The sequence below is a fragment of the Papaver somniferum genome, unplaced genomic scaffold (genome assembly GCF_003573695.1).
Source record: "Papaver somniferum cultivar HN1 unplaced genomic scaffold, ASM357369v1 unplaced-scaffold_33, whole genome shotgun sequence".
NCBI lineage: Eukaryota > Viridiplantae > Streptophyta > Magnoliopsida > Ranunculales > Papaveraceae > Papaver > Papaver somniferum.
In genome coordinates, this window is record NW_020644373.1 from 1,378,026 (window position 1) to 1,400,453 (window position 22,428).

The following is a 22,428-nucleotide window of genomic DNA, read 5'->3' on the forward strand; positions in this document are numbered from 1 at the left end:
CTCTAGCAACTGGGAAACCTAATCCCCACACCTCCTATGTGATACTAGTTGTATAAGCTAGAGTTGATTCTCCTTTAACCTTGGGTTTTCACGAAACCCTGTAGGTTAACGACTTAAAGACTTCATTGAGATTGTGAAGCTAGACCCAACTATTTTCTCTGTAGTTGCGTGATCTGATCTTGCTGTTTTCTATCGTGATTAAGTACAATCGTAAGATTGGCTTGAGATTTATATCTATGATAAACAAGATTGAAAATTAGTCACAAATACCTTTGTCTCATCGTTTGTGATTCCACAATATCTTGTTTCGTTAATCGATTAATATTATTGTGAGGTGATTGATAATACTATGCTGTTCTTCGGGAATATAAGTCTGGGTTATCAATTGGTTCATGTTCACCTTGATTTATAAAAAAACGGAACAAAAACTCGTAGGTATATATGTGGGAGACAGATTTATCTATTCAATAGACTTTCCTGTGTGATATAGATTTGTTTATCAAGTCTTCGATTTTGGGTCATAGCAACTCTTGGTTGTGAGTGAGATCAGCTAAGGGAATCAAGTGCGTAGTATCCTGCTGGGATCAGAGACATAAGGAATGCGACTGTACCTTGATCAGTGCAAGATTGATTAGGGCTCAACTACATTCCAGATCGAAGTTAGATTTGTAGAAGGCTAGTGTCTGTAGCGGCTTAATACAGTGTGGTGTTCAAATCTGGACTAGTTCCCGGGGTTTTTCTGCATTTGCGATTTCCTCGTCAACAAGACTTATAGTGTCTTTGCTATTTCTTTCCGCATTATATTTTGTTATATAATTGAAATATCACAAGTTGTGTGTTCAATCAATCAATTGGTAAATACAACCTTTGGTTGTTGATTGAAATTGATTGATCCTTGAACATTGGTCTTTGGTACCGTTCAAGTTATTTCTCTTGTATTCAATCAGGCTCGCAAATTCTTATTTGTTTGATTGCGGATTGAATTGAGAAATTGAGATATAACTCTTTGATATACTTTTCTTAAGATTGAGTCTAACTGTCTAGTTGATTCTTTTGAAAGTACACTACACCATTTTAAGGTATTAGCAACCTTCCATAGATGTTGCTAAACGGGGTCGCAACACGCTTTTGCCGTTGTTAAACACGGTGTCGCAATTTTTAGCTACGGCATAAGCTCTGTTGCTAATCTCGGTCAGCAACGGAAATTCGCAACTGCCTTTGCCGTTGCTAAATTTTTTATTAGCAACAACAGAGTGATGTTGCTAATTTGTTTCTAATTATAGGAATACCCTTACCCGAAACTAGATATAGTTGGTTCTGGTTCTAATTTGGCAACAGAGCACCGATGTTGCTAATTTTTTGCAACCACAGAAAAAAAGTCAAGTCAATGTTTATTGACCTAGTCAAAATTCATTTCCCCCCACATTTCCCCCACCTGCAATTACTTGATTCCCTATATTCAACAATCACACAGATACAAACTACAATGGCGATACAGAACTGTATTGTTGAGAATCACCACTAGATAATATTATAAAAGAAAGGATTCTTCAATTGATACAAATGTACACAAGTAAACTTACTGAACCTAAAATTTTGTGATTGACATACAATGTTCGATCTATGTTGATGTTCATAAATGGATTGGTAAACTAGTTTGTGTCAACTGACAGAGACAGGGAAAGAAAGACTAAAATATCACCAGAAGTATCACGAGACTCCGCTTGCTTAACCAATTTCCTCCGCAAATCATAAGTAGAGTCAGCTGCTGCTACAATATCACCAGAATAATGTTTTTCGATTTGAGCCCAAATACCTGCATAGTAACCAATTTGATGTTTCGGTATTGAGGTCACAACCAAAAGACTAAATCCGAGATTTCGTATAACACAATAATAGTTTCTATGTTTATAAGTCAAAAAATCATCAATATAAGTGGGAACACGGATCTACATTCTCAAAGTAGGATTGCATGTTGTTTTCAAAACAGTGATGTTGTGCAACTTCAATGATCTTATAAAACGCATACAAACTAGTGAACACATTTATTAAAAATCAATCCTTAGGTTTACCCTTACGAGGCTATTTCTGTCTTTATATAAAATTGTCTAACTTTTTTATGATCTGAAATCATAAAATCAAAACTAAATTCACACCCCCTAAAACTGTTGAATCTTATGTGTTGAATCTTCCTTAACCAAAATATAAGTAACTGAAAAGTAATAGCATACCTTGATAAATGAAGACCATCGTCATCATAACCATATTCCCTGTATCTATCATAACTCATACTTTTCTGGCCAGACTGAAAGTCTTCATTACTTGGACTTCTTCCTCTATTATAATCATCATCCTTGTAACCACCATCGGAGTCTCTACCATAATGGTCTCCATCGCGACTGTATGAATCACCACCTTTACTGTTTCTATCATCATCCTTATAGCAATATTCTCTTTCTCTACCGTAACCATTTCGGTCATCGTTTCTACTTCCGTAGCGATCTCCATCCCCATAACCTCCTGAAATGGGCCTATACATTCCCCCGGGTGAGTTTGTGCTACGAATCCTATGAAATTTTAAAGGTCAGTACACATAATGGTGTTACGTATGAAAATTTAACTTCCGTATATGAGAACATAGAAAGAGAAGGTAAATTTATGGAATTGATCTATAATATGTTCAGGAAATATTCTCCAAATTTACTATAAGTTTCCGAAACTTCAAATAATGAGAAGCTCGTTCTTGAGCAACACAAATCTTACAAGAGATGCGCAAACTTTGTACACATGGTGCCAATTTTTGCCAGTATCATTGATTCGCTTCCAAAGCATAGCCATTATCGTTTTATATTCATGACTGCAGAAATGTAAAATATGAAATAAACATATATTTTTATGGAATATGAAATATGGAGAGCATCTAAAAATATGAATCAACTCATTAGTTTTTGGTAGCTTGTGCAACATTTGACAGATTTGACCCATGAGGACCCCATGGTTCATTGCTTGTCGCATCAAGAACCTGTAAAATATTACGCGGTAGATAGTTATTTATACTCCCCAATCACTGACTAAACGAATGAACCCGTTGCATCTAAAAAAATCCTCAGAAACTAAGTAATTCAGATAATATCCAAGTCGATTTCATGTAAAGGAAATGATGAAACTATCAAGATATAGTTATCCACATGTCAAAAAATTACAAAAGAAAAAAGAAGAAGCAAGGACTATAAAGAAAACTGTTTACCTTCTATTCTACTACAAGAACTTTGAGAACATTCTTGTTCACCCACCTCTTACTTCAAACCAGTGAGGAAGCGAGTTTAGGTCATGGTTTCCCAAATACATTAAAGAAATTAGAGTAAGTATCATATCTAAGAAAATGATCCCTCGAGAAGATATACAACCAGATGTGGATGCAACTTTTTTTTCTGTACAAACTAAGGGTAGTCTACAATTAAATAAGGCAAGACAATTATCTCCAAAGCATTATATGATAAAGGCCATTCAATGATACAATTATTATCAATGACAGTCAATCACTACATAGACGTCATGTTGAAACACTAGCAGAAAACAGTCCAACAATGACTTCACACACGTGGATCTCTAAACAATGTCCACATACCCCCGGGCCTAAATGAGAATTCCAACATCAAATAAATGGTCGGGTCTCGTTCTCTTGTACAAAACTTAACCAACTAATTGCAATTTATAGGCACATTTCACTATGTTAGAACTTGTCCCCAAAAAATACTACCTCACAAAATAAATCAACAAAACAGAACCACAAAAAATGAGACGAATGACAATCAGATTCCATAAACTAATACTACAACCTTGGCCTTTCATATCTTTTCTTCATTGTTGTTTAACTTCACACTACAGTAAAAGACAAGTAACGGGGTTTAACTTAATTTTTGTAACCGTTGCCAGAAAAAACCAGAGTGTGGTTCTGTCTTCAACAACTTTCATGAATTTTGCAACAACAAAAAAAAAACAGAAATTCTACAGAAATGGGTTTTTTTAATCATTTAAAACCATTCAACAAATCATCCCAAGAGTAAATAGCTATTACTATGGTAAGTCGTTGGGTTGAATGATAAATCAAAAGAAGAGTGAGTTGATTACCTGAATTCGAAGGTAACATCTATTCCGATTCTGACCAAAATCCATAGCAACAACATGATCAACCATATTTGCTGCACCATCACCAATAATCTTCCAAGAGGAAGAACAATACTAAACAAAAAAATGAGACATCATTAAATAGTCAACTTACAGGTCCCTGACAGTTTGATCAAAGACATTCTTCATGACCTATGTAGTTTCAAAACCAAGTCCACCTAAAGCACGCTTAGTCCTAAACCTTCTCTTGCAACAAAATAATCCGTAGATAAGAACCTGAGTACAACATAATTTGCACTAACCTATGAAAAAATAAAAGATGTAAAAAACATCAGACCAAATTCATATGAAAAAGCTTTCTAGAAAGTAAACAGTAAAGAGCAAGGATACACTTGGTACAAAAAAGCATCCATACAATTTCAAGAAGCTTTCCAATAGCAACCCTTTTAAAAGAAAAAGAACTCCCATAAAGTTCAACACTTTTAAAAGAAAAAGAACTCCCATAAGGTAATCCTACCATTGAGAATAAATAATTGCCTAAAACGTCAACTCTTCCACAATCAAAAGACAGAATCACATAAAAGATGTTTACTTTCAAATCATATAATCAAATATTATATCTAAATTATGTGGTAGCATGAACCGGATGTATCCTCTAACATCCAACAACTGCTATTTGGTATCACATTTAAAATTAGAATCGAAAAAAAATAACAGAAACCCAAATCTCACAAACAACGAAACCTAAAATTGAAACCAAAATCATAAAACTAGAACGAAAAGATGACCTTATTACCTGATTATCTTATCGATACTTCCAAATCTCGCAAATGACCTAAAATCTCAGATCGATGCTTCCAACTCCAATAAAAATTCCAACTGAAAATCCATTAGCAAACATAAACCTAAAACCAATATATACACAGAATAAAACGATTATTACCTGTTGATCGAACTAGGGTTTCTGTGGTTCAATCGATTTTGTGAAAAGGGATCTGAAGCTGATTCTGATGAATTTATGCTCTTGATTAAGAAGAAGTCAGATGAAGAAGAGACTAAGGTTTGATTTTGAATCTGAGATGGGGTCTTGAGAAATGAAGAGACTGATGGTGGTCCTGTGATCGAGGAGTTGTTGCTGAACTAGGGTTCTTCAGAGCTGCATCTCGAAGAAGAAAGAGAATGAAAAAAAAATGTGACTGAGAAAACTCAAAGGATGGACAGATAAGGCGGATAAGGCTGAAGGTTGGAAAACAAAAGAAGAGGACTTGACCAAACTTTGACTTGGGCGTAAACATAAGTCAAGGTGTTCCCGACCACAGGCGTGCTTCGCATACATGAACAACTAGTCGTTGCTAATAGCAACTGAAATTTCAAGGTTGCGAAATTAGCTACAGCAAGTCGTCGTTGCGAAATATTAGCAACCGAAATTAACAGCGGAAATTTCGCAGCGACACTAGTGTTGTTGCTACTCTGGGTTGCTAAAACCTTAGAATGGTGTAGTGGTATATTGGAGTTATTCCATACAGATTTCTAAGCGAAATATTGTGTGAGGTTGTTAGACCCCCGCTTTTTCAATTGGTTTCAGAGTAGGAAAACACGTTTAAGACCTCATAAGTCTGTGTTTGTAGCGATTTGACTCTGTGGACAGTTGTACTATCCCTAAAAATGCATCACCAGTTCAAAAGCACTCTGATTTGGTTCAAAGTTTTGATCCATCTAAGAATTCTCTCACTCCTTTGACTGAAAATGTGGTCGACTGGGAAAAATTCTTAGATGAACAGTTGGATGATATTTCAGAAGAAAGTGACTCAGAAGAGGGGCAAGGTATTTATGAGGAAGTCTCTCAATATATCAAGCTCTTTGACCATGTATTAAAAGGAAAGAAGTCAACACCTTGTTTGGATGAATATCTTTCACCTCTCTGTCAAGAAAACAGAAAACTAATAAAACTCTTTAAGGGTTATGATTGTGTCTACAAACTCTTGCAATCTACCGTTAAAGATCGAGAAGAAGATGTACGTTCAAAAAGGTCTGAACGTGATAATCTTCTTCGGAATCTCTTTGTGTTTAAAGAAAGACTTGCAGAATCTGAAGCAAGATACGACTCTCAACAAAAATGTTTTAATGACAGAGAAATCAGTCTTCTCGCCAAAGAAAAACTGTTAAAGACTGATCTAGTTGTTGCTCTTGATAAGTTAAATTCACTGTAAGAGAATCTGAAAAGATTCAATTCTAGCTCTACAAAATTATTTTCTATGCTGGGAGCATGTAAAAAACATCGTGATATACGTGGTCTGGGATATAAAGGAATAGACGCTCCAAGTACAAGTAAGATCAGTTTTGTCTGCAATAATACAATCAATTCCTTCAACTGTTATAATTGCGGAAACAAAGGACACCTTGAAAGGAGATGTCGTTTCCGACTGATGAATGAAAAACTTCATAACATTCTTGTATGGATGTCTAAAGAAGTGATTAAACTTGTTTCTCATCTAGCTGGAGTAAAAGGTCTTGTCTGCAATCAAGAAAAACACTGATGAGCCAATTCTTGATTATGATTATGACATAAAAATCGCCTACAATTTTAAAAGAAAGAACTTCAGGTGGACAACTGACTCTCTAAATTACTTTGAGAAGAGAAAAAGTCATAGGAGGAAGAAAAAATGTTCAAACTCCTTTCCTCTCTCTGAAGAAAGTCTTGAATCCAAGATGTTTGCTCCAGATTTCATTCATATAAATAATCGAGTCTCGGAGCTCAAAACAAGTATAAACATACTCAAACAGAGAATTAAGAAGGCAAGGAAGGAAACAGTTTCAGGTATCCCTTGTTCTCCACTGTTTAAATCTCTTTCGACTAACCCTATTGATTTTTCTGAAAATCTTCATGAAGGAAAGAGAGAAGAAGTCAATATTCTTGATGAGCAAAATGCTCATCAAAATACAACTTGACTGCTCAATGTATCATCCTCCTTGTAACTGTGGGAGGATGCTCATAATTATCAAGAAGATCTGTTGTCTTGAGAAAGTAGTCGTTGTTATATTATTTTTTTTGTTATCTTTTCCCTTTTACGTCTTGATGATCATAATACTATCGGGCCTTGCTCCAGTATATTACATGGTGTAATATTTTTGATTATTAACTCTTGAGAAAATTTTCTTTGTTGCTTGCCTTGAAGGATTCTTGTTTTTCTTCCCATTGACCAATTAGTTGTTGATCGTCAACAATTATCTTATGTTCTATTGAACTGAGGTTGTCATCAATTTGTTAGAATATGTCTTTGATTTTTGTCAAAACTACTTCTAAATCTGGCTCCGTTACCCTCTTGGTATTGTACCAAGTCTGTAACCATTTGTGCACATACACCTGTCCCGTAAGGAACATCTACGAGTAACCCTAAAGTTTTCCTATGAAGCACTCATATATATATATATATGTATGTATCATACTCCCCTTGATATTATACACGCTCCATAACGTCAAAAAAAAGGGTTCCCCTGGGTTTTTTTGTGTGCGCACAATGGGTGGATGCAACAAGGAAGACGAAGTTGAGAAGGGCAAGGCTATTGAGTTTCACAAGAACCCTGTTTTCATAACCTGCTATCATGCCGTTGATCATGAAAACAAACTGCCAGTTCAGATGTGTTAGAGCATTGCTCGGTTGGACCCACCAAGCGTTGGTATGTCAAGTTTGGTTGTCATATTTTAGTGAACCAAAACTCATTTAAAGAGTCGCTTGATTATTTACTAGAGTCAACGTCGTGTAGGTTAGCTAGAAATTTATTAGGATATGAGACTTACAAGTATTACTCGAAGACTTGAAGAATGTGAAGAAGTAAAGAGCTACGTCAACGACATCATCCTTCCTCTTGAGGTTAGTAATATTTTGACTTGAACTGTTCATTCCTAACGTATCTTTAAAGTCGTGTTATATTGAAAACATAACTGCGAAGCTGTGAATGATTATACTCTAGTTAGACGTAGTATTAAGGAATTATAATACGAAGTATAACGCCTATCTTTTAAACTTCGTATATAAGACATCGACATAATCGTATGAATGCTATTGTGATTATGTATGGGTATGGGTGAAGATTTCGTCCTAGGAAACAATGTTTAACATTCATTTAAAGGAAGTACAATTCATAAACTTGTTTTGTGAATCGAAAGGGAAATCGCTAGGCTTATTGATATTGTTATTCATTTAAAATATTTGGATTACCAATACGTGTGTTTAGTATAACCGCTCATAATTTGTTTATGTATCTTGGTAAAACTATTCACAATGCCTGAATTATGTATCGGTATGACTTTTATTAGAGAAACCAATCTTAAGTAATCACCTGAGATGGTATGATCGATATTTATAATTGGTATGACCATTCCTGGTCACTGGGTAACCAATCCTAGAACTTGGTGGGACTAATCACAAGATGTGTAATTGATCTTTGTAGTAGGTTAAAAAGTTTTAGTAATTGGTGTAACCGATCCTATAACTTTTGCAAACAATCACAAGTAATACCATGAGATAGTGGTAACCGATCCTGGTACTTAGTTAGCCATTTTATGGAAACTAGTGTAACCAATCCTAGTAGCCACTTGGAGGTAGAACCTAAATTTGTGTTTGGTAGAACCGTTAAACCCATGAATGGTGATTGAATGTTTTTGATCAATCACATAGTTCTTGGAAATCATACGAACCAATTCTAAACTCGTTTGGAAGTGTGGCAAATCGGTTCCAAGATTGTAAATATGAAAAAGGATTTACAAAGTAAAGATGTCTACATAATTTGAACATGTGCAGTAATTCTTATCTATTATTTTTTAAAGATATTCCTTAATAACTAAAGGAGAATCTCGGATCGAAATAAATTGAGAATCTTTTAATTAAGGTTTTTAATTTTATATGCTTTTAATATCCAGCGATTAAATGCATATCTTTAGAAAATAAAAATTGGTAATGTGCGTTTACTAATTGGAGATTTTCTACTGAGATTTAAGTCAGTATTTGGACAGAGCATTTCCAGGAATTATGAAAACCGATTTTGGCTTTATTGCATATATTTGAGAATATTCGGTTTTGGAAATTCCTTGATGTCCAAACTTCCTTTGTCTATAAATATTGAAGTTTACATTTCGAGCAAACTAATCCTCAGAGCCAGCAAAACTACCTAGTTGTGTTGTTGCTTGTGGAGCCGTATATTCGGAGAGGAAAGTACCCTAATTAGGTGAAATCTCTTACGACCGCTCGTTTTAAAGACTTCTTTGGGATTCAGAATCTCTACGAGTACCGTTGGTGGGAAACTAGATAATTGCAGTTTATTATTTGTTTTCGATTGATTTGATTGACTAACGATTGTTGAACTTTGATTGCACCTAGTTTTTTTATGCTTGAGAGTCTTCTCTTATGATATGAGATTCACTCAATCTAGATCGAAGTATCGACGGGGATCTTTATACTGTTTGTAGATCTAAAGACGTCTTGTGATAATCCATCGTTAACAGACTCCGTTTTGTGTGTGATTGATCACAAGAGATTCAAGTTGTTTGTGTGCAGGTGTTTATTGAAGATCTAAGAATATTTCTTATTTGAGTTCACAATCTTTGGTGTGCACAAAACTTGATAGGCTGGGGATCCAATTATAACGGTTTATCTTTTGATAGATTGGATTGATTAGTTGCGTAGATTGGCATCAACACATTTCTTTGTGATTCATAGTATTGATTGCATAGTCTAAACAATTACTTTGGTAGTTGTTGAATATATTGATCTAAGAACCCGACAAAGGAGTTTATTGGTTAAACGGAAGAGCCTTTTGTCAAACTCATATCACGTTGATTGTAAAGAGTTGCTACCGAATATATTTGTTGTTCCTTTACTGTTTGGAATACGAACCAGAGGAATTGTTCTAAGTGCATGACTTATTGCAAGTTGGAGGCGCAGGGATACTGAGGGAACTAGGTGAACTATAGGTTTAGTTTCTTGGTCTCAACTATACGAAGTTGGTTTAGATTTTGTATAGCGTCTTAATTCTGAGAGTATTCAATTCTGGACAAGGTCCCGGGGTTTTTTGCATTTGCGGTTTCCTCGTTAAAAAAATCTTGTTGTGTCTATACTTTTCTATTTCTGCAATTATAATTGATTCATTATAATTAGAAGTAAAATATAAAAACGTTAATTCCTAATTACTAGATAACAATCCTATAGTGTTTGGTTAAGTCCGAACATATTATCAAGTAATCATACCTCGTTGTTGTATTGTCTCGATCTTGTATCCATAGTCAATCACGTAAGATATCTTGTTGTCGTATTGTCTCGTTCTCGTATCCATAGACGATCACATGAAGTGTGAACCGATTCGTTGTCCTGTCTCGACTCAGTCCATAGACAATCACTTTCGGAGAAAGGACTTATAGGTGGAAAATTTTAGATTGGGGCATATTTGGGTACCCTCGTCTTTTCAAAATGTCATCACAACCGGTAGGAAATTTTCTTAGAGATTTTGATGTCGTACGTGAACAACTTGTAATTGCAACAAAGAATCTTGAATTTCTGAAAATCAAACTGAAGAAAGCGACTAATGAACTCGTATATGTTCTATTAGAGCACTACTCGGTCGAACTCGCATGCGTTGCTATCTGAAGCATGTTTGTCAATGCTAGTGATCAAAATTATAAGTATTGATTTCTAGTCTACTATAGCTAAGTCTCGGAATAGGATAAAAAGTGTAGTTGAGCTCAAGAACTCCATGGCGATCATCATATAAGACGAAGAACTACTCAAGGAACTGGTGGAACTTCATCAACTAAAAGGTATGTGGAGACTTGAACTTATCTATCACTCAAAAGTCTATCTTTTCTATCTCCAATCTTGAGACAAAAGTCGTTTTGCTATATAGACTTTGATTATACACATTTGCTATTTCGAGCCGAGTTTATATCGCTTATCTATTACACGAAATATGCGTTGGTAAGCTTTGAAAAAGCGGGGGTCTAACAACACCACCCAATATTTCGCTTAGAAATCTGTATGGACAAACTCGAATATACTTTTCTAGAGAATCAACTAGACAGTCAGACTCAATCTAGATTAAAGTATATCGAGGAGTTAATATCTCTCTCTTCATTTGATTTACTCGAGCTAATAGAATCAGCGAGTCTTTAATCAAATACAAGGAATAACTTGGATGGTACCAAAGACCAATATCCAAGGATCAATCAATGATAATCAACAACCAAAGGTTGGATTACTTTAATTGATGATCTAACGCACAACCTGTATTATTTCAATTATAAAGATAAAACAATATAATGCGGAAATCGAAATAACACAGACACCAGAACTTTTGTTAACGAGGAAACCGCAAATGCAGAAAAACCCTGAGACCTAGTCCAGATTGAACGCACACTATATTAAGCCGCTACAGACACTAGCCTACTGCAAGCTAACTTCGGACTGGACTGTAGTTGAACCCCAATCAATCTCCCACTGTTCCAAGGTACAGTTATGCTCTTACGCCTCTGATCCCAGCAGTATACTGCGCACTTGATTCCCTTAGCTGATCTCACCCACAACTAAGAGTTGTTACGATCCAAAATCGCAGTCTTTGACAATAAACAAATCTGTATCACACAGACAAGCCTATCAAAGGATCAATCTTTCTCCCACAGATAAACCCTAAAGGTTTTGTTCCGACTTTTGATAATAATCAAAGTGAACAGGAACCAATTGATAATCCGGTCTCATATTCCCGTAGAACAGCCTAGATTAATCAATCACCTCACAAAAATCTTAATCGTATAGTAGCGAAACAAGATGTTGCGGAATCACAAACGATGAGACGAAGAAGTTTGTGATTAATTTTTATATCTTGCCTGTCTGAGATATCTATATCAAGCCAATCAATCTGATTGTACTCGTACAATAGAAGATGCAAGATCAGATCACACAACTACGATAAAAGTAGTATCGGCCTGGCTTCACAATCCCAATGAAGTCTTGAAGTCGTTAACCCGGTTTGAGAAAATAAAACCAGAGCTTAAAGGAGAATCAACTCTAGTATGCAAACTAGTATCACACGTAAGGTGTGGGGATTAGTTTTGCACAATACTAGATGTGTCCTTTATATAGTCTTTCAAATCATGGTTTGCAATCAATTTAGCTTAGTAACACAACATTCAATATTCACCGTTAGATGAAAACTTGATTTAGATTCAAGCTAATATTTCTCAACCGTTAGATCGAAAACTTAGTTTGTTACACACACTTGACAATGCACGTTTTTAGGTTTGTTAACCGTACCCAAACTTATGCACTTGTTGGTTCAACAATAGTTAACCAAATGGTTAGCCATATGAGCATTTCATATCAACCATGTTCTTCTTCACCATAACTAGTTCAAATGACTTCAAATGAACTAGTTAGAGAGTTGTTCAATTGCAAGGAAATATTATGTACTACACAAGACACAATTGAAGCAAAGATGATTTGATTCACTTGAACCGGTTCATGAACTTTTATATCCACGGTTTGCATACTGCATTCCTTAGTCTTTATACGTTTAAGTTCAGAAATCATCTTCAGATATATAACCTTCTTAAGTTCGCACACTAGGTTCGCGGACTTAAGCAACCGGGCAGAGTTTACAAACTCCAGCAGAAAATCTCGGCAAAAGACCGCGGACTGGGTTCGCGGACTGGTACTCACGCAACTAGTTTGTCAACTCCAGCAGAATTTCTCGGGATGAGAAGTTCGGCAGTTCGCGTACTGAGTTTGCAGACTTGGCGACAAGCCATTCTTCCGGTTTCTCTTGATCAACAAAGTTCGCAAACTTTGGTTCAAGGAATAAGACTTATACATAAATGTGTTTTCACAACAATGCTTATATCCATCATTGGTTATGTAATCTAAACTCTCATTTCAATCAGTGAAACATTCTTAGAGGACGTTATATAGTTGTTACACCATTTCTCGTCAAAGAAATTTTCAAAGTGATTGAAACATATCATGACTTTCGTCACTAGGTAAAGATAAACTTGATCAAAGCGAAAAGCTTACCAACACATATTTCGAGATATAGATAGGCGAGGTATACTCGGCCCAAAATACCAAATGTGTATAATCCAAGTCTATATATATATAGCATACGACTTCTTGTCTCAAAGAGTAGGAGATAGAGTAGATAGACTTTTGACTGATAGATAAGTTCAAGTCTTCACATACCTTTTTGTCGAGAAGTCCCACCAGTTCCTTGAGTAGTTCTTCTTGTTGTATGATGAATCTCCATGAAGTTCTTGAGCTCAACTACACTTTCTATCCTACTCCGAGACTTAGATATAATAGACTAGAAATCAAGAATTATAGTTTTGATCACTAACATTGACAAACATGCTTGAGATAGCAACGCATGCGAGGTCGACCAAGCAATGCTCTAACAATCTCCCCCTTTGTCAATTTTAGTGACAAAACTATCAATAAATATGGAATACAAAAACGATAAAAAAAACTTTAGTAGCTCCTATTCCACATGTCTAATCTTCAACATTCCTCGAAATCTTCGTCACTTCCAAGTACTCCAATGATCCCAAAGGTTGTAAGTTTAGTATCACTGTTGTTGAAGATCGCTATAACAATGAGAAAGCATTGGTCTCGATCATTGTTATACAGTGCCATAGTATTATTACACAGTGTCAAATTAAATTGTATCACAACTTCAACAATAATACTATGGTATATGTATCACTCCCCCTTAGTCAATACTCCATCTCACATGGAAACCACTCCCCCTTACATAATGATCCGTATACCATATGTATTTGTAGTATGAACTACATATTAATTCTCCCCCTTTTTGTCAATAAAATTGGCAAAGGTACAAGAACGGGATCCTAATGAAATTTCCAAAAGAGACGTTTCATAGACCGAAAGAAGAATACATACCAACTAATTTAGACGCAATCATAAAGCCGAAGCTAAATGCATTCATCAAGGAGTTTTAAATATACAAGATAACCCCTTTAATATTCCAAAGCCGCACATCCCTCAAGATATGACCATTAAGCACAAGTTCAAAAGAACTATCCCCCATTTGATGTCATTCCCGAAAGAACAACAAGAGCGACCTTAATTTCAAAAGAAAAGAAGGATTTTATTGGACACCAAAAACCACGAGAATGATTTTCTATATCCAAAAAACTCAATCAAATTAATCACAAGTAAACCCATGATTAATTTAATCGTAATACGCAATTGAATTAAACACAAGAGTTGATCAATTCAATTGATTATGTTCAACATAAGTGAACTTATGGAGACACGAAAATACTCAACTAGATTAATTACAAGAAAACCCATAATTAATCTAATTGGAATACACAACCAAACTAATCACAAAAGTAATCAATTTAATTGTCATTTGATTTGCTCGACATAAGAAAACTTACGGAGCAATAACTAAATAACCAAACAAGATGATTAATTTAGTTCAATATGCTCAACATAACATATCTCACGGAACACCAACTAAGCTAATAAATCAACTTGGTTGTTTAGTGCTCAACATAAGATGCATTGCGGAGCCTCACAATAATACATAAAAATATGGATCAGAGATGATCAATACTGCGGAATACACAAGGATTCATTCTATCTTCAATCACTATTTGCATAACGATATTAATAGACATAATCCTTGAAAACAAAAGATTTTAACCTATCTTCCATCAAATGTTTAAAAATATATGCTTAACTTTTGTATTTGTCAAAAGTATATTCATTCTTTTACCAGTACGTGAAAACTGATCACAAACGACTTTACTTTTGACTGAGTACGGAAAAACATAGTTCACGGACGTAAACACCAATATCCCATAACAAATTGCAATATAACAAATCACAAGGATTAATATTGCAAAAACATCATCCTCCAAAAAAATTTAGAATTTAAACCAAATAAACCTAAAAAAAAAAAGATGAAAAATAAAGCTATCTGTAGTCACAATCATTGTTATTCAAGCACTAGTTATTCTTCCAACTAAGCCAAAAAGAAGACATACTAGGCAGCTAAACCTCTATGAAGCATTTCACTTACTTTGAATATTCTTCTTATATTCCCTGTATTCATCAAGCTCATCTTCGATTAGATCAATCCTAGATTCAAGACTATCCATATTTTTTTCAAGTCTTTTGGAAGAAGCTTCGAGTTCACTTTTCAGGGCACGTACTTGTTCCAAGACAAGATTCATGGTTAACGAGAGCTTATCAAACTGTGAGACAGAAGAATTCTCATCAGAAGAGGAGATACGCTTGTCATAACACATCTCATTGTCAGAGGAATCAAAATGAATATTCTTAGAGGGAAACATAACAGTCCATACATCACTTTCTTTGCTTGAAAGACTAGAGGAGGACATGATAGAGAAGATAAATGAAATGATCATCCAGAAGAGGAGAAACTTCATTTTAAAGGAATGAAGATGAAGAATTTTCCAAAAATGACCTTTTAACAAACCCTAACAGAATTTGGTTATCTCCAGAAAAAGTCTTTTAAAGAGTCAGAAACCGTACATGAACAATAACGGTACAAGAGGAGAATAAACAAAAACTGAATTAACAGACACATTCCAACACAACCCTCTCGAAAATCATGATTCTTGCCTATGAGGGATAGACGAAAGAATCATGAACAACAAGATTAAATATCATAATCATTCCAATCCAATATAGGACTGTGATATATTTCGTGAGGGGAAGAAGAACTTGTTAATCCAAGTTTTTGCTTATTCTTTAGGAAAGAAGAGTTACGCACATCATTATTTTCCCTTTTAATAACAGTTTTGAAGAACTTGATTGTTGATTTGCGAAAATCCTGTACGGTTCTAGAAATCACTTTTTAAGGGAAAAAGGATTTCACAGGATATTTCTTCTTCTTCTTCTTCTTCTGCACACAGCGTTTAGCAGAGCAGGACTGCTTTTGATCATTTGTAATAAGATGATCCTGATTTTTACACATGGAAACCGAGAGTTTTGGTAGCATATTGTGTTTTCCTGTATCACCCTTATTGTCAAGATGACTGGAGAATGATACATAACCAGGTGACATTTGCTGACACCACTTATGAGACACAGTCGGAGTTATTCGACATGTCGTATAAGAATCACGATTGTGATTTTCAGCAAAGAGATTAAGAGAACAATCACTGATTTCATCCTCAGGAAAATAATCAAGAGTATTCATCCATGCTTTAGTTATCTTATTCACCTCATTATCTGGACCTTTGGAAGTATGAATACTTTTACAGCACACGAGACCAGTTTCGCTAGTACAGTTTTTCTTATCTTCCTTTTTGACTGATCGAACTTCTTTTTGAGACTTTCTTTTACTTTGTCTAAGAATTTTCTTAAGTCGTTGTATAAACCGAGACAACGTAAAAATATAGAAATTCTCATTTTTCTTATCAATCAATTTAGAACGGTGAGATTTTCCATCAGGAATAGTGACATGATTACTAGACAAGTGATGTTTATCTCTTGATTTAAGTTCGTGATCGAAGATTTTAAGCTTCCCGACAAGCGTATTTCACGAAAGAGTATCAAGGTTATTTCCCTCAACGATGGCATGTTTTTTAGATTCATATTTAGATGGCAGTGATCTGAGAATCTTCATCATAATTTCCCTTTCAGGAATAGTCCTACCCAATGCACATGATGCATTAACAATTTCAGACAGTTTGTGATAAAATTCATCAAATGAATCTTCTTCTGCCATATGAAGGTTTTCCCATTCGGAGTTAAGGTTATGAAGCCTAGCTTCCTTATCGCTGGAGTTACCTTCAAATACAGTTTCTAAAGTACCCCAAGCATATTTAGACGTGGAGTATGAAGCCACATGGTGTCGAAGATCTGGGGCAATGGCATGCATGATGGCATTCAAACTGTCGGAGTTCTCCTTTGCAGCAAGTGACTCAGCAGCAGTATATGTATCGATGTTTTTAGGCATGGTAGCATTTTCAACTATAACGACGGGAACCTCATAGCCATTAACAACATAAACCCATGATTGGAAATCACGCGATTGAAGAAAAATACGCATAACAATGTTCAATCATAGGTAGTTTGAGCCATCGAAGACTGGTGGTACGTTTATTGAGATAGCACAACTGTCCATAGAGTCAGATCGCTATAAACACAGATTGTAAGGTCTTAAACGTATTTGCCTGCTCTGATACCAATTGAAAAAACGGGGGTCTAGCAACACCACCCAATATTTCGCTTAGAAATCTGTATGGACAAACTCAAATATACTTTTCTAGAGAATCAACTAGACAGTCAGACCCAATCTAGATTAAAGTATATCGAGGAATTAATATCTCTCTCTTGATTTGATTTACTCGAGTTAATAGAATCAGCGAGTCTTTAATCAAATACAAGGAATAACTTGGGTGGTACCAAAGACCAATATCCAAGGATCAATCAATGATAATCAACAACCAAAGGTTGGATTACTTTAATTGATGATCTAACGCACAACCTGTATTATTTCAATTATAAAGATAAAACAATATAATGCGGAAATTGAAATAACACAGACATCAGAAATTTTGTTAACGAGGAAACTGCAAATGCAGAAAAACCCTGGGACCTAGTCCAGATTGAACACACACTGTATTAAGCCGCTACAGACACTAGCCTACTGCAAGCTAACTTCGGACTGGACTGTAGTTGAAACCCAATCAATATCCCACTGATCCAAGGTACAGTTATGCTCTTACGCCTCTGATCCCAGCAGGATACTGCGCACTTGATTCCCTTGGCTGATCTTACCCACAACTAAGAGTTGCTACGATCCAAAATCGCAGTCTTTGACAATAAACAAATCTGTCTCACACAGACAAGCCTATCAAAGGATCAATCTGTATCCCATATATAAACTCTAAAGGTTTTTTTCCGTCTTTTGATAATAATCAAGGTGAACAGGAACCAATTGATAACCCGGTCTTATAATCCCGAAGAACATCCTAGATTAATGAATCACCTCACAACAATCTTAATCGTATGGTTGTGAAACAAGATGTTGCGGAATTACAAACGATGAGACGAAGACGTTTGTGATTACTTTTTATATCTTGCCTATCGGAGATATCAATCTCAAGCCAATCAATCTGATTGTACTCGTACGATAGAAGATGCAAGATCAGATCACACAACTACGATAAAAGTAGTATCGGCCTGGCTTCACAATCCCAATGAAGTCTTTAAGTCGTTAACCCGGTTTGAGAAAAGAAAACCAGAGGTTAAAGGAGAATCAACTCTAGTATGCAAACTAGTATCACACGTAAGGTGTGGGGATTAGTTTTGCACAATACTAGATGTCTCCTTTATATAGTCTTTCAAATCATGGTTTGCAATCAATGTTAGCTTAGTAACACAGCATTCAATATTCACCGTTAGATGAAAACCTGATTTAGATTCAAGCTAATATTTCTCAACCGTTAGATCGAAAACTTAGCTTGTTACACACACTTGACAATGCACGCTTTTAGGTTTGTTAACCGTACCCAACTGTATGCACTTGTTGGTTCAACAATAGTTAACCAAATGGTTAGCCATATGAGCATTTTATATCAACCATGTTCTTCTTCACCATAACAAGTTCAAATGACTTCAAATGAACTAGTTAGAGAGTTGTTCAATTACAAGGAAATCTTATGTACTACACAAGACACAATTGAAGCAAAGATGATTTGATTCACTTGAATCGGTTCATGAACTTTTATGGCCACGGTTTGCATACTGCATTCCTTAGTCTTTATACATTTAAGTTCAGAAATCATCTTCAGATATATAAACTTCTTAAGTTCGCACACTAGGTTCGCGGACTTAAGAAACCGAGCAGATTTTAAAAACTCCAGCAGAAAATCTCGGAAAGAGCCCTTCCGCCGGTTCGCGGACTGGTACTCACGCAACTAGTTTGTCAACTCCAGCAGAATTTCTCGGGATGAGAAGTTCGGAAGTTCGCGGATTTGGCAACAAGCCATTCTTCCGGTTTCTCTTGATCAACAAAGTTCGCAAACTTTGGTTCAAGGAATAGGACTTATACATAAATGTGTTTCCACAACAATGCTTATGTCCATCATTGGTTATGTAATCTAAACTCTCATTTCAATCACTGAAACATTCTTAGAGGACGTTATATAGTTGTTACACCATTTCTCGTCAAAGCAATTTTCAAAGTGATTGAAACATATCATGACTCTCGTCACTAGGTAAAGATAAACTTGATCGAAGCGAAAAGCTTACCAACACATATTTCGAGATATAGATAGGCGAGGTATACTCGGCTCGAAATACCATATGTGTGTAATCCAAGTCTATATATATATAGCATACGACTTCTTGTCTCAAAGAGTAGGAGATAGAGTAGATAGACTTTTGAGTGACAGATAAGTTCAAGTCTTCATATATCCTTTTGTCGAGAAGTTCCACCGATTCCTTGAGTAGTTCTTCTTCTTGTATGATGAATCGCCATGAAGTCCTTGAGCTCAATTACACTTTCTATCCTAGTCCGAGACTTAGCTATAATAGACTAGAAATCAGGACTTATAGTTTTGATCACTAACATTGAGAAACATGCTTGAGATAGCAACGAATGCGAGGTCGACCGAGCAATGCTCTAACAAGCTTTCGCTTTCGCCAAATTCATCTTTACCTAGTAACGAAAGTCATGTTAAGTTTCAATCACTTGAAAATGGCTTTGACAAAAAATGGTTTGTGAATAACAACTATATAACGTCCTCTAAGAATGTTTCAATGATTGAAATCAGAGTTTAGATTATATAACCATTGTTGGATATAAGCATTGTGTGGAAACACATACATGTATAAGTCCTTATTCCTTGAACCAAAGTATGCGTACTTTGCTGCTCAGGAAAACCGGAACAGAGTCCGCGAACCCAGTCCACGTACTGTCGGAGATTCTCTTCCCGAGAAAATCTACTGGAGTTTGTGAACTATTTACAAACTTATTCCGGGTACTTAAGTCCGCGTACCTAGTACGCGTACTTGGGTTGGTTATTTTCTAAAAACGATTATTCGTGAACCTATAATTATATTAACTAAGGAGTGCAAGTTTGCAAACCGTGGCTATAAAGTTCATGAATGGATTCGAGTGAATCAAATCGTTTTTTCTTCGATTGTGTATTTTATACTTCTATAAGATCTAACCAATTGAACAACTCTCTAACTAGTTCATTTGAGTCATTTGAACTAGTTATGATAAAGAAGAATATGGTTGACTACTATTGAACCAACTAAATGTACATGTTTGGGTACAGTTACACAAACCTAAAACGTGCATTTCATTTGTGTGTAACAAGCTAAGTTTCGATCTAACGGTTGAAATATATTAGCTTGAATCTAATAAGGTTTTCATCTAACGGTGAATATTTAATGCTTTGTTACTAAGCTAACATTGATTGCAAACCCTGATTTAAAAGACTATATAAGGGAGAACTCTAGAAACTGGGAAACCTAATACCCACACCTCCTGTGTGATACTAGTTGTATAAGCTAGAGTCGTTTCTCCTTTAACCTTAGGTTTCTACCGAGACCCCGTAGGTTAACGACTTAAAGACTTCATTGGGGTTGTGAAGCCAGACCGATACTACTTTCTTGTAGTTGTGTGATCTGATCTTGTTGTTTCTATCGTATTGAGTACAATCGTAATGATTGGCTTGAGATTCATATCTACGATAAGCAAGATATAAAAGTAATCACAAACACTTTCGTCTCATCGTTTGTGATTCCACAATATCTTCTTTCTCCTTGTCAATTAAGGTTATTGTGAGGTGATTGATAATACTAAGTTGTTTATCGGGAATATAAGTCCGGGTTATCAATTGGTTCCTGTTCACCTTGATTTATCAAAAGACGGATCAAAACTCGTAGGTATTTCTGTGGGTGACAGATTTATCTATTACCGTAGACTTTTCTGTGTGATACAGATTTTTTTATTAAAGTCTTCGACTTTGGGTCGTAGCAACTCTTAATTGTGGGTGAGATCATCTAAGGGAATCAAGTGTGTAGTATCCTGCTGGGATCAGAGACGTAAGGAGCGCAACTGTACCTTGGATCAGTGTGATATTGAGTGGGGTTCAACTACAGTCCAGACCGAAGTTAGTTTGTAGTAGGCTAGTGTCTGTAGCGGATTAATACAGTGTGTGTTCAATCTGGACTAGGTCCCGGGGGTTTTCTGCATTTGCGGTTTCCTCGTTAACAAAACTTGTGGTGTCCGTGTTCTTTCTTTTTCGCATTATATTGTTTATCTTTGAAATATCACAGGTTTTGCGTTTGAATCAATCAATTGGGAAATCCAACCTTTGGTTGTTGATTGAAATTGATTGATCCTTGAACATTGGTCTTTGGTACCGTTCAAGTGATTTATCTTGTATTCAATTAGACTCGCATATTTCTATTTGCTTGAGTAAGAATTGAATCGAGAAAGAGAGAGATAACTTTTTGATATACTTTATTAAGATTGAGTCTAGTTGATTATCTTGAAAGTATATTGAAGTTAGTCCATACAGATTTCTAATCGAAATATTGGGTGTGGTTGTTGTACCCCCACTTTTTCAATTGGTATCAGAGCAGGAAAACACGTTTAAAGACCTTACAAGTCTGTGTTTGTAGCGATCCGACTCTATGGACAAGAATTCTATCTCCATAAACGTACCACCAGTATTCGATGGCTCAAACTACCTATGGTGGAAAATTTTCTATGCGTGTTTTTCTTCAAGCTCATGATTTTCAAACATGGGTACGAGTTATTAATGGCTATGAACCTCCGGTTAATACAGAAGGTGATGTATATATACCGAAGGATATTGGTAGATATAGCCCAGAAGAAGTTCTTGCTGCAAAGCAAAATTCTGGCGGCTTAAATGTTATCATACATGCCATTACCCCAGATCTTCAGAACCATGTGACTATGTGCACAAAGTCTAAGGAAGCATGGGATATCTTAGAAACCGTATTTGAAGGAAATACTAATGAGAAAGAAGCTAGGCTTCAAAACCTAAGTTCTGAATGGGAAAACCTTCGTATGGCAGATGAAGAAACGTTTGATGAGTTTAATCACAAAGTGTCTGAAATTGTTAATGCATCTTTTGCATTTGGTAAGACTATTCCTGAAAAGGACATTGTGATGAAAATTCTCAGATCGCTGCCATCTAGACCTGATTCTAAGAAGCATGCCATTGTTGAAGGAAATAATCTCGCAAGGCTTTCCAAAAATACTCTGGTTGGG

At 35.7% G+C, this 22,428-nt stretch overlaps 1 protein-coding gene across 1 annotated transcript; it reads right to left on the reverse strand.

The window, feature by feature from the left end:
- Nucleotides 1-1,530: 1,530 nt before the first annotated feature.
- On the reverse strand, nucleotides 1,531-3,152 carry LOC113341988 (clathrin interactor EPSIN 2-like). The gene is made up of 3 exons (XM_026586663.1): nucleotides 2,764-3,152; nucleotides 2,232-2,567; nucleotides 1,531-1,816 (listed from the first exon to the last, which is right to left on the reverse strand). Exons 1-3 carry the CDS (start codon nucleotides 2,811-2,813, stop codon nucleotides 1,780-1,782), a joined length of 423 nt encoding a protein of 140 aa, XP_026442448.1. The 5' UTR covers nucleotides 2,814-3,152; the 3' UTR covers nucleotides 1,531-1,779.
- Between the last annotated feature and the right edge of the window lie 19,276 nt (nucleotides 3,153-22,428).